We start from the raw sequence: 23,157 nt of genomic DNA, 5'->3' as shown, positions 1-23,157 counted from the left end.
TGACCAACCGGCTGGGCCTCACCCGTCCCCACACTCACCCCCTCGAGAGAGAGTTACTGTTCTTTACTCCTGTTGGCGGTGTGCTGATATTTTCTTGTGGATCCACACAAACATAATTACTATATATATATATATATATATATATATATATATATATATATAAAATTACTATAATCACAACCCAATAAAGAAGATTGGAATCACATCTGCGTTGTGATTGATGCTCCACATCCAGCTGTTCCCCTTCGTTTCTCCTGTTAGGGCTGCAGGTTAGAAAAGGAATGCTGCCTCCTGGTGGTATGAACGGAAAACACCTATTTTCTTAAGTCACCTTTAGGACATTGTGGATATGAAACATACTCATGTGTTATGTATTCAAATTCTCAATTTAGACACAACGTGCTTCTCTGAGAGCAGAGACTCTTTATTCCCCTCCGGTTCATACGGAGGGTAAAAGGAAACATAAAAGAATGTTTAACCAAACTAATTGAATGGTTGCATGAAATAAATGTAGTCTGTCCGAATATATTTGAATGGACGTTCTGGTAAAATAAACCTGAGGTTTGTGTGTTGCACAATCAACGATGCCAAATCCTTTTCCTAGTAATTAGAACTAAACTACACTTATTCCTCTTCGCCATCACAGTTGTGTCTTCCCAAAGTCGTTTTTCTTCTTGCAGTGGCGTTTATTTGTATTTTTAATTTTGTGATCTTTTAATAATTGACACAAGTCAGAATGAAGGGATCAGCAGAACACCTTTATTAGTCATGAACAACAATACTGGACATAAGAACTCGATGCGGCCCCTTCCTTCTCCTGCTCACCACGAGCAGCCTGCAGGCCCCCCGTCATAGACCACGGGAAGGTCTCAGGCTGCAGGGCCTGGGGGGCTGCTGTGGTGAGGGTCTTCGGAGTCAGAGGCCGCTCCATCAGTGACACTTGGTGCTCAGTCACAACTCAAAGGTGGATTCTGGGGAGGAAGTGAGGATAGGAGACAGCACGGTGCCGGTCACCAGGTCGCCCCTCACAGCACCCTGCAGCAAACAAACCAACCTGCTGGGAGGAATGGGCGTGGCCTCTTTGGCCCGTCACATGACATGGAATCCGACCCATAAGGACCGTGAACACAGTGAACCGGACTAAATGAAACATCTTCCTCTGTAGGAAAGTTGGTGCCATATAACAACATTAACATTTTTAATTTCATTAGTATCACGGCATTTTAGGAAATAGGGGAACTTCAAAATAAAGAGAATCCCCTTGTAAACATCTATTTTATAAACCCCTGTGTCCTGTCGAGGTCATTCTGTAACATTACTTCATGGTGAAAACCAACACATGAATCCAAATAACCGACTTTTAGTTTGACGCCAGCGGGACAAAATATATAAAACATCCAGGGATTCTCCCCCAACAGTTATTTGCCACAAAATAAGCCAATAATAAATATTTGATTAAAATAAAACTGATTACCAATGCGGTCAGGTCAACTAATGCAATCGTGCTCGCTCAGCATTCATTTGTGTGTGTGTGTGTGTGTGTGTGTGTGTGTGTGTGTGTGCGCGCGCGCGCACACACACACACACACACACACAGCTTTTGGTGGTAAAGGACATGAACGTGTCAGTTAACATAGAGGTTAGTGGACTGTTGTGTCCAACAGCTGCCTGTTTGTACACTGCTGAACTTGAGTTAGCTATGCTATGCTACACGCTACAGGTGGGACACGCTTTGTAAGACTATTACAGTCCAGACGGCAGGCGGCTGGTACGATCCTCTGCAGCCGATTGAAGGAGTTTGTCGACCTCTTCCAGCTGTTAGTCAGCCTCGAATGGCCCTTCTGCTCCTCTTGGTTTGAGTTGCAGTGCTCGTCTCCCTGCGAAGGTCTGCAGAGCTACTCGCGTAGCATCTTGCTGAGTGCGCGATGACTTCCAGCGGCCCCACAGACCTCTGTGACCTCTGTGACCTCTGTTCATGCTGCCTGACACGGAGCCCGTCTTTAGATGTGAACGCCATTAGCGCTCAGGGGGCGAGCTAGCTTTGTTAGCAGGGAACGTGCACCGGCAGCTCATTAAGGGGAGATTCATAATGCAGATGTTTTACTGGTATTTTCCATATTCTGAATGTGAACAGTGTTAATTATTAATGAATCGTGGGGCTAAAATGGACTGTTGGGTGGAGAGATTTCTGCTTCAAAATGAATCCCTGTTATAATTCAAAACACGGCGGAATGTAACATACGTGTCCTTCAGCACACAGAAGCTGTGACAGCTGCTGGAACGGACGATTAGAACTAAATCAGAAGCGACGGGTGCAGTAAGGTGCGTTTGGGACACGGGGGAAGGGGCTGTAGAACAACGTGGTATCAGTCCGATGGTCAGCTGCCCTCTAGCTCGCCCTCGCACCGAGCCCAGCCAATGAGCTGTGGATGATGCTGCAGATGGACTCCGCCCCCTCCCCTTCCAGGAAGGAGTGGTGGTCCCCCTCAATGACGTGGACCGACAGGTCGCCATCGCAGACCTGATGAAACAGATTACAGTCTTGTAAGGGGGGGGGGGGGGGGGGGCTGTGCAACAGTAAAAACAGAGGATTGTGTGTGATATTTGAATGATTAATAAGTGTTTATCTTAAGATGAAACACTTGTGTATGGTGTGCATCCTGTTGATCCGTCCATTGATGAAGGTCTACTTAGGGTTCGTACAGCTGTGACTTCATCCTACTACAGATGTTACCTCGCTGAGCTTGTAGTCGGCTCCCAGGCTCCGCTCGTAGTCGCTGCTGGTGTTGGCGCGCAGTAGCGCCACGCTGCCGTGCAGCTTGGACGCCGGCACGTAGCAGTCAGCGGCCTTCAGCTTGTAGTAGAAGGTGGTGGCTGCAAAGTGCAGCGAGTCCCGGCTGATGTTCTTGTGGCTGGAGGCGATGAGGTCCACCGCGGCGTTGACCCGGGCCTCGAGGTCGGGCAGCGGGAGGAGAGTCTCCAGGAGCTGCAGAGGGACACAACGTACACGTGAGGACGAGACGTGTCTCTCATGCTCCGGGATGCAGGAGCCTTCTGACGATAGAGGTGATGTGTAATAACTCAGGCCGATTAAAATGAACTAATTTAATAGTATTTAACACAAACTCCACACGCGTGATCACGCGGGGAACGTGTTGAACGGGCCACAGTCTCATAGTAATTAATCATTTGTAGATTCTGATCTGAGCCAATGAAAAGATGTTGTTTGATTAGCATCTGAACTCTTCCTCACAGGTGGTCCTCAGAGATTAAAGCTAGCTAGCTAGCTAGCTAGCGGGTCATTGTGGCAGCACTGCGAGTACCTTGTTGTACGCGATGCTGGTGAACTGCTGGACGAAGGCACACAGCGCCTCGGTCTCCGCCTCGCACTCGTTGCCTGGTGTCAGCTTGGCCCGGTAGCTCTGGAGAAACAAGCGGGGAGTCGGCATGAGCCACTGGAGTCGGCGTGGCGGCGTGCGCGCGCTCTCACCTGTGTGTACGCGGCCACATACGAGTGGGAGCCGTCGAGCAGGAAGAGGTTCTCCACGGGCAGATTGTGGCTCTGCAGCTGGGCGCACAGCTCGAAGGCCACGCAGGCCCCAAAGGAGTAGCCGGCGATGCGATAGGGCCCGACCGGCTGCACCTGCCTCACGCAGCCCACGTAGTAGGCTGCCAGGGCCTGGATGCTCTCCAGGGGGGCAGCTGGGGGGCGACAGGAGGCTCATTAGATGATCACATGGTTGGTGATGTGGCACGTGCAGCGGTTGTGGCGAGCGTTACCCTGCGTGCACTGCAGGCCGTAGCACGGCACGCTCAGCCGGGAGGCCAGAGTCCTGAAGGCGGAGACGGAGCCCTCGATGGGATGGACCAGGAAGAGAGGCCTCTCCTGGCTCTGGACGTGGTTGAGCGGCGCCACTGTGGGGCTGCTGGGGTCGACCAACAGGAGGCTGAGATCAGACTCCAGCGACGAGCGGACGCCGCTCCCCTTCGCCGCTGCACTTTGACCTTCTGGATACAAAGAGAAGAATATCATTGGGTCCGTTTGAAGAGCGGCTTCCCGCTGGGAGTCCTGGAGGAATCGTACCGTCCGGGCCGCCGGGCTTGCTGCTGGCCAGCTCGCGCAGCTTGTTGATGGTGACCTGCCGGATGTCCCTCATGGCCATGACGATGTCGTAGTCGCGCTCCAGCGTCTGCCGAACCTCGACGCCCATCAAGGAGTCCAGGCCGAGGTCGGCCAAGGAGGCGTCCGCGTTCAGGCTGCTGACGTCACGCACGCCTGGGAGAGAAGAGCGCGGTGAGCGGGACTCCCTCCACAAACTAGGGCGCCCACCTTTAGTGCAGAAAAATGAGGGGCGATCTGGACGCGGGGGGGTATGAGGAGCTGCCTCCGCCATGAGACCCGCCCTCCTCTGACTGGTTTGCTTCAAACCAACGATGGCGGCGAGTATCAACCAATCAGGGGCCGAATAGGACGGGATTATTTGCATTGGATTTGATTTGATTCTCAAATACGGGACGACTCCGTATTTTAAGGGAGGGGCGGCGCGCTTATGAAACAAACATGTCCGACCTTCCGTCAGTCAGCATGAATACAAGCACCACGTTTACGTTACTAATCTACTCACAGCGGCCGTCCTGCTGCTTGGTGACCTACAGATCAGCCACGTCACACTTCCATTGGTGGAGCTTACCGAGGATGTGAGCCACGGCGTCCACCAGGTCCCGGCGGCTCCCCGCCTCGCTCTTCGCCGCCGCCCTCTCTGCCAGAACGAAGCTGGACATCACCGGCCGCCGCTGGCAGAGGAAGCGGTCCAGCACCTCCAGGCAGGAGGCGATGCGCTGTGGGAGGGTGCCGCCAATCACGGCGTCGTTGCCGCCCATGGTCTCCAGCACCACGCCCACGTCGCCTATGGCCCCCCACTGCACTGCCAGTCCAGGGAGGCCGTCGTGGCGGCGCTGCTCACACACGCGCTCCATGGCGGAGTTGGCGTAACCGTAGTTACTCTGGCCGGCGTTGCCGCGGCCACAGCTGACCGAGGAGAAGGCCACGAAATGGCAGAGGTCGGGACACGAGTCTCTGGTAGCTCTGTGGGGGAGGACATGAGCGTCAGCACCTTCACTCAGGGGCCGCGGGTCAAAGGGAGGACGGCCGCGCTGGTCTTACTTGTCCAGGTTCACGGTGCCGTCGTATTTAGGCTTGTTTACGTCCAGGAAGAGCTGAGGAGTCAGATTCTCCAGCATGCCGTCTTTCAACACCTGGCAACGCAGCAGACGGACACATACGGTGGAGTCAGTCAAATCAGTAACGCACTGGAAGGGGGCGGGCAGGACGTGAACAGGACTATATGAAATAAAGCATGTTTCCCCCTCGTGGACAGCCCCCTGCACGTAACGGAGATCAGTCCGTCGCCAACGTGGTGCAGCGACACGGAGCCACCATAGCATGCTAGCTGGCGCGGTGGCTCCATGCTAGCTAGCTAGCTGGCGCGGTGGCTCCATGCTAGCTAGCTAGCTGGCGCGGTGGCTCCATGCTAGCTAGCTGGTGCGGTGGCTCCATGCTAGCTAGCTGGTGCGGTGGCTCCATGCTAGCTAGCTGGTGCGGTGGCTCCATGCTAGCTAGCTGGTGCGGTGGCTGAGTTTAAAGGTGTTATTTGGATACGGAGAAGGGCTTCGATCTTAACTAAGCTTTAGCAGTTTAGCACACGGATGTTCAATGCGTGTAGCTGGCAGATGGAAGAGGACAGCATCCATGAAGCTACGCTACAAGCTAACGGTGAGCTAGCTGCTCCTTTAGCCGTCACAGTTGGACATGGATTCTGATTTTTACTGCCTGGGTGGGACTGATGATGCGTTACCATGGCGAGGTGGAAGACCCCGCCCACTGGGCCCAGTGAGCTGGCCTCGGCGATGAGTCGCTGCGTTCCCCCCAGCGTGCTGACATCATTGGTCGACACCAGCACCTCCACATCTCGACTCCGCCATTCACGCACTCGCTTCGCCTGGTAACCTGGCAACGATTACACAAGGACAACCTGTAGAGCTGCAGCACACTGGAGGAACACTCACACGAGCCACTAGCTTCTCCCTGATCCCCAAGTGGTCCATAGACTCCGCAGGGGAAGGACGCATACAAACCAGCTGTGGCGTGCATGAGGCCGACGGATACCACCTATGATACCAGCTCCTCCTTCGGCCTGCTACACCGTCCAAAGGGGACTCACCAGCTTTAGTTCTGTCTCTAAGGATTGTAGTGGATTCATTACTAGATTCACCCGTTTCATTCTAACATAGTAACAATGGTCCGGAGCCTTTCCAGATAAAGCAACGGGATTAGAATAGATGGAGGAGGAATAGAAATAAAGCCTCCACCCAATGTGTAGAAGCACTCAGAGACATCGGGCTCCTTACCGTTCTTGATGCCCGACCTGGAGGTGAGCACTAGTTTGCGGGCTCCTCTCTCGGTCAGCCACTGAGCCAGCTCCAGGCCGAAGCCCCCCAGGCCCCCGGTGATGATGTAGGCGTGGGAGGGGGGGCAGAAGGTGCGGCAGATGGCCAGAAAAGACTTTGTGGGAGCAGTTTGGGCCGAGGAACCGCTCTCCTCGTGACAAACCTGCGAGAAGAGACGTGCTGTAGTCACAGTAACATGGAGCAACATGGAGACTTCATGGAGTTATTATCAGTCTGACCTGCAGGAGAACCTTTCCAATGTGTTTGCCCTGAGCCATGTATCTGAACGCTTCCTCCACCTGGTCCCTCTCAAACACCGTGGTCTTCAGCGGCTGGACTACACCTCCCACAATGCCTTGCTTCAGCAGCTGGGACACTTCCTCCCACTCCCGGTTGCCCTCTTCAAAGAGAGCGTCCAGCAAGATGCCGTGGAAGGCCACGTTCTTCAGGAACAGAGCCATGCCTGCAGAGATCAGACAGCGGTCGTTGGCAACGCGCTTTTCCTCCGGTCATCACAACGGGCCACAACACGGCGAGGGGGCCCGGCGTTGGTAACATTTGCCCCGCCACGGTTTCTGATTTCTTTGCAGGTTCCGGGTCAAACGAAGTGTGAATATTGGATAAAGATAATGATGATTTCTTAACAAGGGAGAGAATGTGTGACAAAGTAACGTGACCCAGTAGCTGCTTGTGCCTCTGATGAGGAAACGAACTCTTCATCACTGTGACGGGACGTTTCTCTCATGGACGCCATGTAACCCGTCGCGTCTCGATGGTGAGTCATGACCTTTGACCTGAACTCAGGCCTGCAGTTCTGTGGCCTGAGAAATGGCAGTAACTTTTTCACATGGGGCCTGGTGGGTTTGCATATTATTTTTCCCTTAATAAATGCATCATTAAAAAAGATGTATTTTATATTTACAGTGTGACAAATGTACAAAATAAAAGAAACCAGAAAAGGGGAAAAACTTGTACGTCAATGTGTATTAATTAATGAATTGATCACTGGGAGACGTTTCGGGGAGAGCCTGGTCTGATTAGGAGGGACGGCATCCATCCCACTTTGGACGGAGCTGAACTTCTTTCTAAGAACCTGACCCAGTTTCTTAGTGGACTTAATCCATGAGCCAGAGTTCAGACCAGGGAGCAGAGTCGCAGTCTTACACACTTCTCTGCGCTTCAATCTGAGCAGTCACTCAGCATAATGAACCTTATAGAGACCTTGTCTGCCCCACGGACACACTTATCTAAGTTAAAGGTAAACAACCCAGGAGTTGTAGTAAATAACTTAAAGTTAAAACTAATAATGCAATAGTGCAACAAAATAGGAGAATTAAAGGGGGTCTTTTGAATATCAGATCTCTGTCATCTGAAGCTGTTTTGGTAAATGAACTAATATCAGATCACCATGTTGATGTATTTTGTCTTACTGAAACGTGGTTGTTGAATGGGGAATATTTGTTTAAATGAAGCGACTCCTCCGAGTCATGTTAATACTCATATTCCCCGAGGCACAGGCCGAGGGGGGGTGGCAGCTATTTATGACTCCTGCCTTTTAATAAACTTTAAACCTAAGGTGGATTGTAACTCATTTGAAAGCCTGGTTTTCAGTCTTTCGCAACCGACCTGGAAAATAATCCAGCCGGTTCTCTTTGTAATAGTGTACAGGGCCACAGGTCCTTATTCAGAATTTCTTTCTGAATTTTCACAGTTCTTAACGAGTTTGGTCCTTAAAACGGACAAGGTAATTATTGTGGGTGACTTTAACATTCATGTGGATGTGGACAACGACAGCCTTAGTACTGCATTTCTTTCATTGTTAGATTCAATTGGTTTCTGTCAGTGTGTAAATAAACCAACTCACTGTTTTAACCACACTCTCGACTTGGTTCTTGTGTATGGGATTGGGATTGAACATTTAACAATTTTTCCACAGAACCCTCTCCTGTCGGACCATTGTCTGATAACCTTTGAATTTCTACTATCAGAACCACCTCCTCCTGCCAAAGGTTTCTACAGTCGACGCTTATCGGATACCGCTGTAGCCTTATTTAAAGAAGCCATTCCTTCTGCTCTAAGTTCAGTGCCCTGCCTCAAGATACAAGAAGACTCCTATGAAAACCTCAGTCCGTCTCAGATCGATAATTTTGTCGATACTGCTACAGGCTCTTTGAGAGTGGCGCTGGACGCCATTGCTCCTCTGGAAAGAAGAATAGCAACAAGAAGGAAGTCTGCTCCGTGGTATAACCCTCAAACACGGAACCTAAAGCAAACTGTGCGGAAGCTTGAACGATTATGGCGTTCCACCAAATCAGAAGGATCTAGGCTAGTTTGGCAAGACAGCCTTAAAACGTATAAGAAGAATCTTATTACTCATCATTAATAGAGAAAAATAAAAACAACTCCAGGTTTCTCTTCAGCGCTGCAGCCGACTGACAGAGTCACAGCTCCGTCGAGCCCTGAGGTTTCTTCCCTTTTCCCCATGGAAGGGTTTTATCTTTGGGGGGAGTGTTTCCTGTGCCGATGGAGGTTTCGGGACAGAGGATGTCGTATGTGTACAGACTGTAAAGCCCTCTGAGGCAAATTTGTAATTTTGGGCTGTACAAAATAAAATGAATTTCATTTCATTTTCTTACTTGATGGGAAATAGAAATATTTTACCCAGAAACTATTCTCCCATTTCTGATTCTCTGAAACCATTAAAACGCCAGGGAGATTTGTCCTGATGTATGGAGGAACGTGTAGTTCTACAGGTCAGTGACAGCGTGATGACACGGTGTGCGTGTCCTGCTCACCCAGGGGGGAGTTGTTGGACAGGTCAAATTTGCCGATCTCCAGGAAGCGTCCGTGTCGGGCCAGGCAGCGAATGCTAGCATGTAGCTTCTCCTCGGCCAGAGAGTTCAGCACCACGTCCACGCCTGAAACACAGGTAGAGTGACCGCTTGTTCGCCAAACTAAAACACCGTGCAGCGAGCCCGCTCTGACCTTTGCCCTTTGTGTGGAGCAGGACGTGCTGTTCAAAAGACGAGTCTCTGGAGTTGGCGAAGGACTCTGCTGAGAGCCGGGGGAACCTCTCCTGGAGGTAGGCCCGCTTCTCCGCCGAGCCTTGGGAGGGAAGGTCAAAGGTCATCAGCGTCTTAGATACTGCTCACATTTCCGTGAGGGGAACGTGAGATGGCGCCATACGCACCGACAGTGGTGAAGACTTTACAGTCCTGGCTGAGTGCGATGGCGATGGCAGCCTGGCCGACGCCCCCCGACCCTGAGTGGATGAGAACAGTCTCTCCGGGGCGGAGCCTGCCGCGCACCACCAGGGAGTAGTAGGCCGTGGCGTAGACCACCGGCACCGAGGCCGCCTGCTCCAGGGTCCTACACACACACACACACACACACACACACACATCAGCTGCTGGGAGACCCCCCCCCCCCCCCCCCCGAGTACCACGGCAGGTTGACCCATGCGGCACTGACCAGCTGGAGGGGACGGCCCACAGGAAGCGCTTGTCAGCGTCGACGCTCGTCGCCAGGCCTCTGGCAGGCAGCAGCCCCATCACACGCTGACCCGCGGGGTCACGGCCCGAGAACTCCATACCCAACATGCACTGCTGCAGAGCCAGGTCCCCTAAACACGCAGAGCAGCACGTGTCATTTCTCTGTGAGCAGAGGAGACTTCCTGCTGCAGGTCTCCACCCACCTGGGATGGCGTCGGGCGGCAGCTTGCCGGTGGCCAGCATCACGTCTCGGAAGTTGAGCGAGCTGTAGTAGACGCGGCACAGCTGCACGTCGGGGCTGCTGGTCACAAAGTGGCGCAGCGGGGAGGCGATCCAGCGCAGAGACGAGAGGTCGCCTCGAGTCAACACGTTGACGTAGGCCTGCTCCGTCAGCTCCTCGTTCAGATCTGAGGAGCACGACAGGATGAGGGGAGGTGGGACACATCCGGCTCCTCTGGACGGACCTTCTGTAAACCAAGTCGACCCGGGTACACAGAGAGAGACCCACTGTTCCACAGCGCTGACAGAATGAGAATGAGGGACCTTGAGCGATGAGCTGATGCCTGAAGACGCCCCAGCGTCCGTCCCGGAACACGTTCATGACCAGGTCCCCGTCCAGCACCGACTGCATGGACTCGTGGGCCGGCTGGAGGGTCGGTGCTGACGAAGACGCGTTTAGATTGGACACAAACGCACAGCTGTTGAAGAGCACACAGAGGCTCACTGGGGGATCGATACTCCGCAGTCCGGCGCCAGAGCAAAGAGCGGCGTGACATTGGACTGAGCTGCATTGGGTTTGCTGGCGGAGGACGTGTCCTACCGTATTCGGTTGCCACCTGGCTCCTGCCGTAGACAATTGACCATCCCCACAATGCCGCAGTGGGACTTGGAGGCCGTCAACCACACGGGACAGTCGGGCGACGCCGCCATCTTCTCCTGCAGCACAGAACCACGCGGTTATGAGCGATGACTCAGGGTCCTGCTGGACAACACAAGGTTGGAACCCACCTTCAGCGTCTCCACCCACTGGTAGTCGGCGCCGTCCACAGGAAGGAAAGCAGGCCGCTTGCTTGGAGACTGGCGGCGGCGGCACAGAAAGAGGGCGGAGCCATAGAAGGACTTCCTGACGGCCACCAGGTTGAGGGAGGCTTCGGAGAACACCTTCTCCCACTCGGCCTGCGAAGCAGAGGAGGACGTGTCAGCACCTGCCGTTAAAGGTACCGGGGACGTGGACGCCGTCTCCACCGACCTGGGTGAGCAGCCCTCGCTGGCCGCTGCTCGCCGTGCTGCTGGAGAGGAAGGCAACGGTCTCCCCCAGCGTCTCTCCCTTGAGCAGCGTGTGCAGGAGAACAAAGCCCCCTTTTTTGGCTCCAGAAGCCAGATTGGCCATCAGGAGCTCGGGCTCCGCCCTCAGAGGGCCCCAGGCGTGGTTACACGCCACAAGGTCCGCGCCCTCCACCGCGCCTCCAGGAGCCGGCCCCCCCGCCGGGTCCCACTGAGCGGACGAGATGGCCAGCTGCTCCAGGGCGGCCTGGTGAGGGGCCAGAAGGTCCAGGCTGGGCGCCGTGGCGGTGTAGTCCACGCGCAGCATGGGCTGGATGCCGAGCAGCGCCGCCACGCGGGGGAAGAGCCGGCCCTCGCTGGAGAGAGCCTGGTGGCCGTCACAGGGGAGAAGGTTGGACACTAGATGTTCTGGGACTCACCGTTGGTGGAATCTGGTTTTCCGTCTTACCTCCAGGATCTTGATCTTGCCCGGTGTGCTGTTTTCTAGGGTGGTGTCCAGGCAGTGTCTCAGGGCCGGGCTGTCCAGCAGGCCCTGCAGCAGGCCGTCCTGCAGCAGACACGTCCTCTCCTTCTCAACCGTCTGTTCCAGCTCCGACTGCAGGTTTCCGTTGAGCTCCAGGCTGCACAGCAGGGCCAGCAGGCGCACCAGGCCGGGCTGCGAGGGCTCGGGGCTGGGCAGCGGCCGCTCAGACTCCCCCTGTAGTCCAGGGAGGGACAGCTTGACCCCGTGGGAGGACAACTTCTTCTGCAATCTTTTGGTCAAACCTGGATGGGGACAGTCGGACAAAGATGTGATTAGACGGCAAAATGAAAAGTCATTTTTAAACTAAACGATTGCAGTAAATGTGTCAAACAGCAGCAGGAAGTCAGACTGCTGCACCTTTACAGAGCCTCAGCTGCTCGGCGAGGGTCACGTCGTCCCTCAGGCAGTCAGCGTCCACATGAGGAACAAACACAAACTCCTCCAGCGTGGGGGGGCTCTGCTGCTGCTGCCGACGGGGGGCCACAGTGGCGTGAAGACCGCACATCTGGACTCCGCCAGCAGCAATGCTGTCGAGGCAGCGGTTCACGTGCACATCCAGAGCTGGGGAGGAGAGAGGAGTGTGAACACACACACAGAGACAGAGACACACACACAGAGACACACACGCAGAGACACACACACACACACACACACACACACACACACACCTTGCTTCCCGTCAGTGTGCTGGCAGACCTTCTGCAGGTGCACAGCTGGATCTACGCACACAGAGCGGATCCTGGTTGGCAGACGCAGACTGCGACCCGGCAGCCCGACCACGATCATCTGCAGCATGGTGTCCAGGAAGGTCACCCAGTTCCCCGCCCACTGCAGCTTGCCTCGGTCTCCTGCAGATAACCACATGAGGTATCGGCTCTGTCTCGTATCTATTAGCCAACAGCAGTCCAGAGACCAGCACACGCACCTGCATTGTTGGACTCCAGGATGCCTTGGAAGGTCTTCCCATAGTCGTAGCCGCGCAATCGCAGCTCTTTGTAGATGTCGTGCGTGCTGAGTTTCATGCTGGGGTCCTCGGCGCTGTCGGCAGCCGGCCGGCCTATCTGACCGTGGAAGGAATCGAGCGCTGCGTCCTCCAGGACGCTCACCTTGCCTGAAGGCCACACGGGGAACAAGGTGAGAAGGACGGCGGTGAGCGGAGCCTTTTCCAGCGTGGAGTCACAGGCAGCAGCAGCCACTCACCGCTCACAGCCAGGTTCCCGTTCTCTGAAACCTCAAAGCGGTTGGTGGCCGGCATGAGGTGCACCTTCAGCTGGACCGAGCCTGAGGAGAGACAGACAGTCATCAGAGGGAGTCCCCCCCCGGCCCCCGGCCCCCCGGCCCGCCGCTCACCGCTCTTTGGCAGGATGGTGGCCCTGTGGATGGTGACGTCCTCAAAGGCTATGGGCGTGCTGTCCATGACCGCCCCCAGACTCCTCACCAAGGTGCGCCAGGCCAGCACCAGGTAGCCCGTCGCCGGATACAGGACACGCCCATCGATGCAGTGGCCAATCAGGTAGTAGTCGGAGGACTCTGGGTTCATTTCTGTGGGACAAATGAAAGGAGTTAATGCGACACGGGGGGACAAACGGACGACTGTCTCCTGCCAGCGTCTCTTCCTCACCGATGTTGTAGACGGTCGCCGAGTTGGGTCCCGCTGAGCCCCCGGAGAAGTCCTCTGCTTTGGGGACATCCCAGGTCTGCGAGTGGTCCCACTGCAGCAGGGGGGAGATCAGCGGGGTCCCGACCGGCACGGGGTACGTGGCCGCGGGGCAGAGCCCGTTCCCGTCCACGCCGACACTGAGGACATACACATGTGATCGCTCTGCGCTGCCAGGAGCCACAGCCACAGCGAGCAGCAGATCCACTCACCCGCTCATGTAGACTTTGCCGATGTTCGAGAGGAAGAACTCGAGGTTGTTGGTGTGGCTCCTCTTCATCAAGGGCACGATGGAGCAGGTGTGCTTCAAGCTCCGCTTCAGGATGGCCTGTGAACCGGTCCAGCAGAAGCTGATTCTCGGGCCTAAATGCTCAGAGTAACAATCCGAATATGACGAAATGAAATGACACACGCAAGGTGTACCTGCAGCAGCGCATGAGGAGCGATCTCCAGCACCACGGCGTTGTCGGGCACCAGGCCCAGGCCCTCGTGGAACAGCACCGGGCTCACCAGGTTGTTGACGTGGTAGTCGGCCGAGCTGTACCGGGCCAGGGGGGAGTCCCACTGGGACTGAGGGATGCTGGTGCTCACCCAGCGGGGGGACCGCAGGCGGGGCTCCTTGATCACCTGCAGACACCATGACGACCGTGACCACAGGCTGAGGAGAGTTCCTGTTCCTACAGCAGGCGGGGGGCGGCGAGCTCGGTACCTTCTTCAGGGCGGCCAGCAGGGTCGGCGCGATGGAGGCCATGTAGTGGGAGTGGAAGGCCACGCCAGCGCTGCGCACCTCCTTGGCGAACACTCCCTGCTCCTTCAGCTTGGACACGTAGGTGGAGATCGCTTCCTGATGAGAGACGCGTCAGATCAACACCAGCCTGACGACATCACGACGCCTCTACAGCAGAATGAGACGCGTGTATCGCTGTGTGACAGACGGCTGCACCTGAGGCCCGGAGATGGTGACGGTGTCCTCAGAGTTGTGGCAGGCCGGGACCACTCCCACGGGACACTGAGCCGTGCACTCCTCCCAGGTCAGCCCTGCGGAGGAAACGCTCATTACAGTCCACAGGGTGGAGCCTCGGCCAGCTAGCGTTAGCCAACACCTCCTGCTGCTAGCAGCCGCGCTTACCGACGGCGGCCATGCCCCCTGGGGGGAGATTGGCCTCCTTGATGCAGCGGCCTCTCCAGTAGGCGGCCAGGACGGCCTCGGCGTGGCTGAGGGAGCCGTCGGCGTAGCCGCAGGCCAGCTCCCCCACCGAGTGGCCCACGATGCCGTCGGGCCGCAGACCCAGCTTGGTGAGCAGGTCGATCTGCGCGATCTGCAACGAGCCGGCACACACACAGTTAGTCAGACACGCCGGCGTCACCAGGCCGGACCCTCTGCAACAAGGCCTCCAGGGTCAGAATGCACAGGTTCACACATGGACATGAATAAGTAGAAGGGCGGTAAACGCCGTCATCCCTCGCACACACACGTTGAAGCAAAGCCATCGTTCAGTGTCAGGGTACCAACGCTGGACAACAGGAACCTCTAATGATCTACGTTCAGTCCTCAGCTGGATCTACTTCATTTAAAGTCAGAAGAATAAAGAAGAAAAACCCGGTTTCAGTGAACGACGTCTAAGGCCCGCCCCCTAATGCGCTCATTGGTTCAGACGCACGATGACGCCCCTCACAGGCCGATACGGATCAGCATCCCTCCCTCAGGCGGACTCTTATAAACGTATTAGGCCGAGTAAATATAGTGATTTATTAAGGGAAAAATAATATGAACACACACCTGGACCTGAAAAGGTCATTTTACAAACCTTTTTCCACACAGAAATCATTTAAGTTATAAATATGCAAAAAGAGAATCTACCACAGCGAGCTGAGCCCACGCGCTCCGTCCTGCATCCTACCTGTATGGCGGCGAGGCCAACGAAGGCGTGAACGGTGTCCTCAAAGGTGGCGTCATCGGCATCCATCAGCAGGCGGGACACGACCAGGCCGGTGTCCTTCAGGGCCGCGTCCGACCGCAGGACGGACTCTCTGAAGTCCGCCAGCTGCATGAGACTGCGGCCCATACCGGCCCACTGGGTCCCCATGCCTGACACACACACACACACACACACACACAGAGACACACACACACACACGCACAGAGACACACACACACACACACACACACACGCACAGAGACACACACACACACACACACAGAGACACACACACACACACACACAGAGACACACACACACACACACACACACACACACACACACACACACCTGAGAACGAAGCCGAGCCTCCAAGTCGCCCACCCTGTGCACGCTTGTGATGACTCACCTGAACAGACGTACCAGAGCGGCCTGGCGGGCGCCTGCACCTGCTGCACCTCCCTGGCGGCGCTCTGGGAGCCAATGAGAGCGTAGCCCCGGTAGGGCATGCCTGCAGGGGGGGCTCCTGAAAGCTCATTCAGCAGAGACAGGAAGCTGTCATCTGCGGCGTGCTCCTGCCCCTTCTGGAGCAGGGCCTCCACGCCGGCCTCCGTGCGCCCGCAGGCCTGCAGCAGCCTGGGGACCGTCCTGGGGGGCGCGGTCGCGCCCGTCTGCCGCTCAGCCGGACGGAGGATCACGTGAACGTTTGAGCCTCCAAAGCCAAAGGAGTTGATGCCCACGATGCCGCCTCGGACGGGGAGGGGCCGGTCGACGACCTGGACCCGCCCGTCGTGGAGCGCCGGGATGTCGGGGTTGGGAGAGCTGAAGTGCAGGTTGGGCGCCCAGACGCCGTGCTCCAAAGACAGCAACACCTGAGGACGGGGAACGAGCAGTTAACTGAAGCTCGACGTGAGCCGAGTCCGGCCAATCAGAGCAGAGCCGGCACTCGCCTTGGCCACAGCAGCCAGGCCGGAGGCCGGTTCGGGGTGGCCCATGTTGGACTTGGTGGAGCCCATGAGTAGAGGCTCCCGCTCCGATTCACAGAAGACACTGACGATGCCGTTGACTTCCTGTGGGTCGCCCACCTGCGCGCAGAGAGCAGAGGAGCCCAAAGGTCAGAGGTCAGTGACGCAGGGAGCCGCGCGGAGAGCCGGCCGAGAGCACTGACCTTGGTTCCTGTGCCGTGGGCCTCCACATATTCCACCCGCTCTGGAGAGATGTTGGCCTCCTGGTACAGAGCGCGAACCAGCCTCTGCTGCATCGCGCCTGAAGGGAACGTGACACCTGAGGGACGGAGAGCGCCGCGTCAGGACGGGGCTGCTGCTCTGCTCGCGTGGGACGCCATGAGCGCTGCACATCGTGTACCAACGGGGAGAAGAGAAGCGGGGGACGCGTCCTCACCCTGCTCCTTGTATCCGTCCGTGTTGTTGCCCGCGTTGACCACGGTGGCGTAGACGCGCTTGGCTGCCGCCCGCTTGGTGAGCAGCACCGCCACTGCAGCCTCCGAGCGGCAGTACCCGTCTCCTGGGGGCCACGAGGGGTGCGTCACACCACGAGGGGGGATGAGAGCACAGCACGCCGTCAATGTGCGATTGCGGCTACGGGTTCGTGGTAAAAAGGTCCGGCTGAGGACGCGAGTTACCTGATGCGTCAAAGGACCTGCAGGTCCCCCCAGGACTGAGCATGCCCAGCTTCATGAACTGCACGGAGGTGTTGGGCTTGAGCAGCAGGTTGACCCCCCCCACCAGAGCGGCATCACAGTGGCCCTGGCGAATGGCGTGGAAGGCGTTTTCTAAAGCCAGCAGGCTGGAGGAGCAGGCGGTGTCGATGGCCGTGCTGGGACCTGGAGGACGGGGGGACCAGTAAAGACAGACTACCAGTGCAGGTGGGGGGACAGCTGGTCCCTCAGAGGGTCTGCAGCCTCACTTACAAGCACCCTGATGCACGAGGACCCCTGCTGAGCCAACGCGCCGTCAGTGTGTGTGTCTGTCTGTGTCTCTGTGTGTCTCTCTGTGTGTCTCTCTGTGTGTCTCTCTGTGTGTCTCTCTGTGTGTGTGCGTGTGTCTGTGCGTGTGTCTGTGCATGTGTCTGTGCGCGTGTGTCTAGGTGCCTGTGTGCGTGTGTCTCTGTGTGTGTGTGTGTGTGCCTGTGTGTCTAGGTGCCTGTGTGCGTGTGTCTCTGTGTGTGGGTGTGTGTGCCTGTGTGTCTAGGTGCCTGTGTGCGTGTGTCTCTGTGTGTGTGTGTGTGTGCCTGTGTGTGTCTCTGTGTGTGTGTGCCTGTGTGCGTGCGTACCGCTGAAGTCGAAGTAGTAGGACAGGCGGTTGGCCAGCATGGCGCGCTGGCAGCCCGTCATGCTGTAGCCCAGCAGCTCCTCTGGATCCCTGCTGAGCGCCTCGCCGGCCTCCGAGCCGCTCACGCCCACGTAGACGCCCGTCTTGGTGCCGCGCAGCGCGGCCGGGTTCAGGCCTGCGTCACAGGGTCAGTGCTTTTCACCTGACCGGGAGCACTTGTCAGAGTACATCTCCCCTGCGTCCCCTCACCTGCGTCCACGATGGCCTCGTAGGCCACCTCCAGCATCAGGCGCAGCTGGGGGTCCATGGTGTTGGCCTGCTTGGCGTGGACCCCGAAGAAGGCTGCGTCGAAGTGGCTGATGTCCTTCAGTTTACCGTTCCTCTTTGGAAGGCCGTGCAGGCCTGCAAGAGAGCAGCGGGACAGGAGACGTCACGCCGGAGCAGGACGAGGACAGGCCGCCTGCTGGGCACGTTGCCATGGCAACCATGGGCCCGACACTAGCGGGACCCCTTTGGGATCAGACAGTCTGGTAGTGAAGTGACCTTATAGTGTGGTACTCATTTTTGACAGGACTCAGGACATCTTGTCAGCATGTCCCTTGACCCGCCCCCTCAGATGTGGCCCCGCCCCTCTCAGCCAGAACAGGTCCTTCTTCATTGCCTGCCTGCCCCCCCCCTCTGAGGAACCCTCTGGGCTGTTGGCCCTGCTCTCCCATGATGCCTGGGTGGTCTAAAGTGGCACAGTCCAACTCAGAACATTGCGTGCTCAAGGGAGTTGCCCTGAGGGGGGGGGGGTATTCACAGGGAGGGGAAATAACTGCAACCTGGAGGGGGGTAGTGGGACAGCAGTGACATGAGGTGCACCAATAACCCAATGAAACAGCGAAGGGTCGTTTGGAGGACGACCCGTGTGAGAATCCTCCTCATTCATACGAGTCCCGTCAGTAACAAAGGGCCCGGCCCACACCGGCCAATCAGATGCATGCAAGCACCCGGCCCACACCGGCCAATCAGATGCATGCAAGCGGCCGTTGCTGCTCTGAATCGGGTCTCTGTGCACGCTGCTACAGCAGCACTCTGAACCACAGCAGAGAATGCTTTGAGGGACGCTGAGGTTCACTTCCTGACAGCGCAGATCGTCATGGTAACCGTCTGAGATCAACTCAGACAGAACGCACTGACATATGGATCTTTATAGAACTAACACATAAAGAATGTAAACGCAGGACAGACAGCAGTTATTATCATAGAACTTACAAGTCTAAATTAGGTTCAATCGTCAGACAGGAAAAAGCAAACCGGCATGATGACGCATCATGCGTTGTGTTCAAACCCTGACCCCCCCCAGCGCACCAAAGAGGCAGAGGGTCTCGTGTACGAACACTTTCGTTCTGCAACGTGTGCGTTACAGCACAGCGAGGTTTCTACAAACAAGACGCACGGAGCTGAAAGCGCAGACGGTGGAAACTGAAACAGGCTAATCGTGCTTTTCCGTGTCATGAACATGCAGTGACGGGAGCGTCAGGGGGAAGGGGGAGTGTCCCATAAAGCGATGGGCGGGGACGGGTAAAGTGGCGGTGAGAATGATCGGCCTTGTAAAAGCAGAATGCGGGTTTCCTCCCATTTGGCTCCTGGTGAAATGACAGCAGTCATCAGAGCCACAGAGGCCGATGAGACGCGTTACAGATGAAGCAGCAACATTACAGTTACTGGAAGAAATCAAAGGTGACATTGCATCTCCTACTCAGCGTCCACATTCCATCGCTGCAGCTACATTCCAATGGTTGGACCAGGATCATTTCAGACAGTCACAGCATCAGCAGGGGGAATATCTCAGTCTGCACTCAGCACAAGTACACAACGCTTTGCTACAGCGCACACGTCTCCCACCACGCAAATAACACATGGACTTCTCTCTGATCCGTGATAGAAAGAGAAGGAGGTCCGTTCACGCCGCGTTTAAATGCTCGCGCTGTGCGGCGTAGTGGGAGGAGAAAGGCGCTGATCACCTGATGTAAATACGGCGTGAACTAAAGTGTCACAGCGAGCGCTCTCTGCACGCCGGCTGTGGCGCTGAGAACGCTACGTTTGCAAATGTACGTGCATGAGGGCTTCAGGAAACCAGCGATACCCAAAGAGACAGACCGGGGACTGGCAGCCAGCACAGGGAGGAACAACAGGGCGTCTCCGTCCTCAGAGTGTCTCTAACCAGCAGAGCAGGTCGGTCCCTGATATGCAGCGAGAGGAATGTGGTCGTCCTGCACGTCAAACAGCTTTTATTCAAAGTGATCAGAACAAAGAAAATCCACATCCATCACGGGGGGCATGTTGGGGCAGAGCTGCCGTGCCTGTAAAGGTGGGATGTAAACGTATTTGAAAAGCGCCCTGTTAAATGTGGAAATATGTTTTGCACTGTTCAACTTAATATTAATAATATATAGATATTATAATGTAGTGATTTAAAACTAGCGTCCTGCCACTAGTGGGAAACCCTCCCCAGATACCAGCTGGGTTTCATGCAGCCTGTGAGGACGCTCACCTGGTGTCCACCGCCGGTCGTCCTCAGTCACCATGTCGACGCCATTGATGAGGTTTTCCCAGAATTCCTCCAGGTTGTTGGACTCGGGCAGACGGCCCGAGATCCCTGCGATGACGATCTCGTCCATGCTGAGTTACTGTGAACAGAGAGCGTGAGGATGTACGTCAATGGAACAAAAGCAGGTGGAACATGGATGAGCCAAGAACACGGTCACAACATCCTACCGGCCCCGTGTGATCCTGTCTGGGACATTAGGTCCTCTACCCCCCGTCCTACAGGCTTTAGCCTTGCTCAGGACCAGCTGAAACTGATGGAGCCGACGTGGGCTTTTGTTTCTGCATCTGTAGCACGTGTGTCTTTGCAGTGGGCCGATACGGAGGCTGACTAGCGGTCATCAGTGGAACCCGTGTGCAGAGATCCAGTGAGGACATGGGAGGAGAAATATGTAGCCCAGCCAAGTGCTTCCAAACGTCAGCCGTGATGTGTGGAAACTGAAGCACGCGTACTTGAGTCCCTGTGAGCACGCATGAGAGAGCACTTACAACAGCCCTGTGTACGCCGCGGAGCACAGCCACGCTGCACTGCCTGCTCTTTGTTCCCTTTCTAGGCCAGGGACGGGCCCACGGGCCCATGGGCACGCAGCTGGGGACAGAGCCTCAGAGTCTCATAGTAGACACCCTCCCGTCATCTAGCACACTCCTGAGACTCCGTCACAGGGATCTGGAGCCACAGCATTCTGGAGAAATGTGTGATCTGTATGAGAAAATATGCACTTCCCATAATGCACCGTGATAACGGCACAGCGACGGTCAAACCCGCCCATGAGCAGGACGAACCAGTAGGACGGAGGCCTGTAGCTGCAGGGATCTGGCAGGACACACGAGCCGAGGATTAGAAGCAATGTAGCACCTTGAGGAGGACACGCCGCGGCCTCAGCTGACCCCGATCACAGTCACTCCGCACACGCGTGTTACGGCTCTTTCTCAGTTTTCTTGGGACATTCAGTTGCGCTTGTGTGACGCGAGCGGTTACGACACGGCGGCTCATCTACATTCCGTGCTTCTAAAACGCGTCCTGTTGTCACAGCAGGCGGACGGCTGCATTCCGGATGTCAGGCTGCTGAGCTCATCAAGACCAGACAGGCTGGAGACAACTGCAGAGACAGGTGTACCGGTGTACCTGTGTACCTGTGCACCTGAGTGCAGGTATCGGGTCAGAACACACAACGTGGGACCAACGTCTCCTGTGCCAGAGAACCTCCAAACACACAGCAAAGCCCTCACAGAGCTCGGTGGGACACCTGCTGGACCCACCTAGGCCTCCCGTGACGTCACTGGTCAGGTGGGCGCAGCATGTGAATCAGAACACCACCGGCCAGGCTCTCCATCCCACAATGCAATGCGGGATACGAGTCTGTTTAATCGGTTTTCATTCCACGAACATCAATTATGTCCACCAGGAAGACACAGAAACACGGATTACATGTCCGATGTCCCGCTGAGCCGGTGTGTAACGCAAGGACACGTGACTGACGGGACACAACCCAGCGACACACCGGTGGGAATAACAAGCGAACACACAGTTTTGTGTTACGTTCTTATGAAGCTAACGACACTTAGCAGAGTTAGCTTACCGGCGGTGCTCTGTTGTGTAGCTGCGGACGTGTGTGTCTCCGTCCCCGTGGTTTGCAGTGAGTGTGAGGGGAGCGTTTCCTTCACAGCCTCCTCCTCTCGTCTCCGGTGAATTATAATGTGTCACATCGCGCTGGCCACGCCACATGGGCTGACTGTGCGGCGCGGCTGCGCAGTCCAATGAGCGGAGAGGCTGGGCTCGGATCCAGCCACTGATGGAGGGACTCGCTCTAAACACCGCGCGGGGGTAGAGGAGTTCAGCGTGACGCGGCGCTTTAGCCCCGCCCCTCGCAGCCCCGCCCCGCCGGACGACCCGGCACAGGACTCAGCACGCATTAAACCTTTCAGCTTCTAGGATGCAGCTTACTATTGTAACGTTTTTATCCGGGGGGGGAGACAGCGAGCGAGTGATACTGTTTGAGTCAGTGAACAGACGTGCGCGTGTTATCGCGCAGCTCCGCCCCGGATGGATGGATGCACGATGTCACCTTAACCCCCTGATGGATGGATGCATGATGTCACCTTAAACCCCTGATGGATGGTTGGATGGATGGATGCATGATGTCACCTTAAACCCCTGATGGATGGATGGACAGACGGATGGATGGGTGCATGATGTCACCTTAAACCCCTGATGGATGGATGGATGGATGGATGCATGATGTCACCTTAAACCCCTGATGGATGGATGGATGGATGCATGATGTCACCTTAAACCCCTGATGGATGGATGGATGGGTGCATGATGGCACCTTAAACCCCTGATGGATGGATGGATGGGTGCATGATGGCACCTTAAACCCATGATGGATGGTTGGATGGATGGATGCATGATGTCACCTTAAACCCCTGATGGATGGATGGATGGATGGATGGGTGCATGATGGCACCTTAAACCCCTGATGGATGGATGGATGGGTGCATGATGGCACCTTAAACCCCTGATGGATGGATGGATGGGTGCATGATGGCACCTTAAACCCCTGATGGATGGTTGGATGGGTGCATGATGTCACCTTAAACCCCTGATGGATGGATGGATGGGTGCATGATGGCACCTTAAACCCCTGATGGATGGATGGATGGATGGGTGCATGATGGCACCTTAAACCCCTGATGGATGGATGGATGGGTGCATGATGGCACCTTAAACCCCTGATGGATGGATGGGTGCATGATGTCACCTTAAACCCCTGATGGATGGATGGATGGATGGATGGGTGCATGATGGCACCTTAAACCCCTGATGGATGGATGGATGGGTGCATGATGTCACCTTAAACCCCTGATGGATGGATGGGTGCATGATGTCACCTTAAACCCCTGATGGATGGATGGATGGATGGATGGGTGCATGATGGCACCTTAAACCCCT

At 56.0% G+C, this 23,157-nt stretch overlaps 1 protein-coding gene across 2 annotated transcripts; it reads right to left on the bottom strand.

Annotated features, from left to right (window-relative positions):
* Nucleotides 1-737: 737 nt before the first annotated feature.
* On the bottom strand, nucleotides 738-22,004 carry fasn (fatty acid synthase). 2 transcript variants are annotated; one of them, XM_078103046.1, is made up of 42 exons: nucleotides 21,785-22,004; nucleotides 20,152-20,287; nucleotides 17,862-18,014; nucleotides 17,614-17,787; nucleotides 16,964-17,164; nucleotides 16,723-16,845; nucleotides 16,490-16,605; nucleotides 16,272-16,406; nucleotides 15,731-16,193; nucleotides 15,304-15,491; nucleotides 14,532-14,721; nucleotides 14,346-14,440; nucleotides 14,112-14,246; nucleotides 13,826-14,029; nucleotides 13,615-13,730; nucleotides 13,367-13,542; nucleotides 13,096-13,287; nucleotides 12,946-13,026; nucleotides 12,671-12,856; nucleotides 12,414-12,593; nucleotides 12,103-12,306; nucleotides 11,671-11,987; nucleotides 11,188-11,589; nucleotides 10,947-11,114; nucleotides 10,759-10,874; nucleotides 10,482-10,636; nucleotides 10,142-10,345; nucleotides 9,919-10,069; nucleotides 9,638-9,816; nucleotides 9,433-9,552; nucleotides 9,243-9,365; nucleotides 6,687-6,910; nucleotides 6,409-6,610; nucleotides 5,856-6,007; nucleotides 5,165-5,256; nucleotides 4,692-5,086; nucleotides 4,085-4,276; nucleotides 3,781-4,008; nucleotides 3,491-3,702; nucleotides 3,324-3,422; nucleotides 2,735-2,986; nucleotides 738-2,521 (listed from the first exon to the last, which is right to left on the bottom strand). In XM_078103046.1, the coding sequence occupies exons 2-42, from the start codon at nucleotides 20,276-20,278 to the stop codon at nucleotides 2,390-2,392; spliced, it is 7,554 nt and encodes a 2,517-aa protein (XP_077959172.1). In that variant the 5' UTR covers nucleotides 20,279-20,287; nucleotides 21,785-22,004; the 3' UTR covers nucleotides 738-2,389. The 2 variants fall into 2 exon arrangements, with proteins under 2 accessions (XP_077959172.1, XP_077959171.1); XM_078103045.1 differs by having other exon boundaries at nucleotides 9,919-10,345.
* Between the last annotated feature and the right edge of the window lie 1,153 nt (nucleotides 22,005-23,157).

Source organism: Gasterosteus aculeatus, chromosome 5 (genome assembly GCF_964276395.1).
Source record: "Gasterosteus aculeatus chromosome 5, fGasAcu3.hap1.1, whole genome shotgun sequence".
NCBI classification, from domain to species: Eukaryota; Metazoa; Chordata; class Actinopteri; order Perciformes; family Gasterosteidae; genus Gasterosteus; species Gasterosteus aculeatus.
The sequence above is the reverse complement of the archived record's forward strand: the minus strand, read 5'-3'. Positions and strand labels throughout refer to the sequence as shown.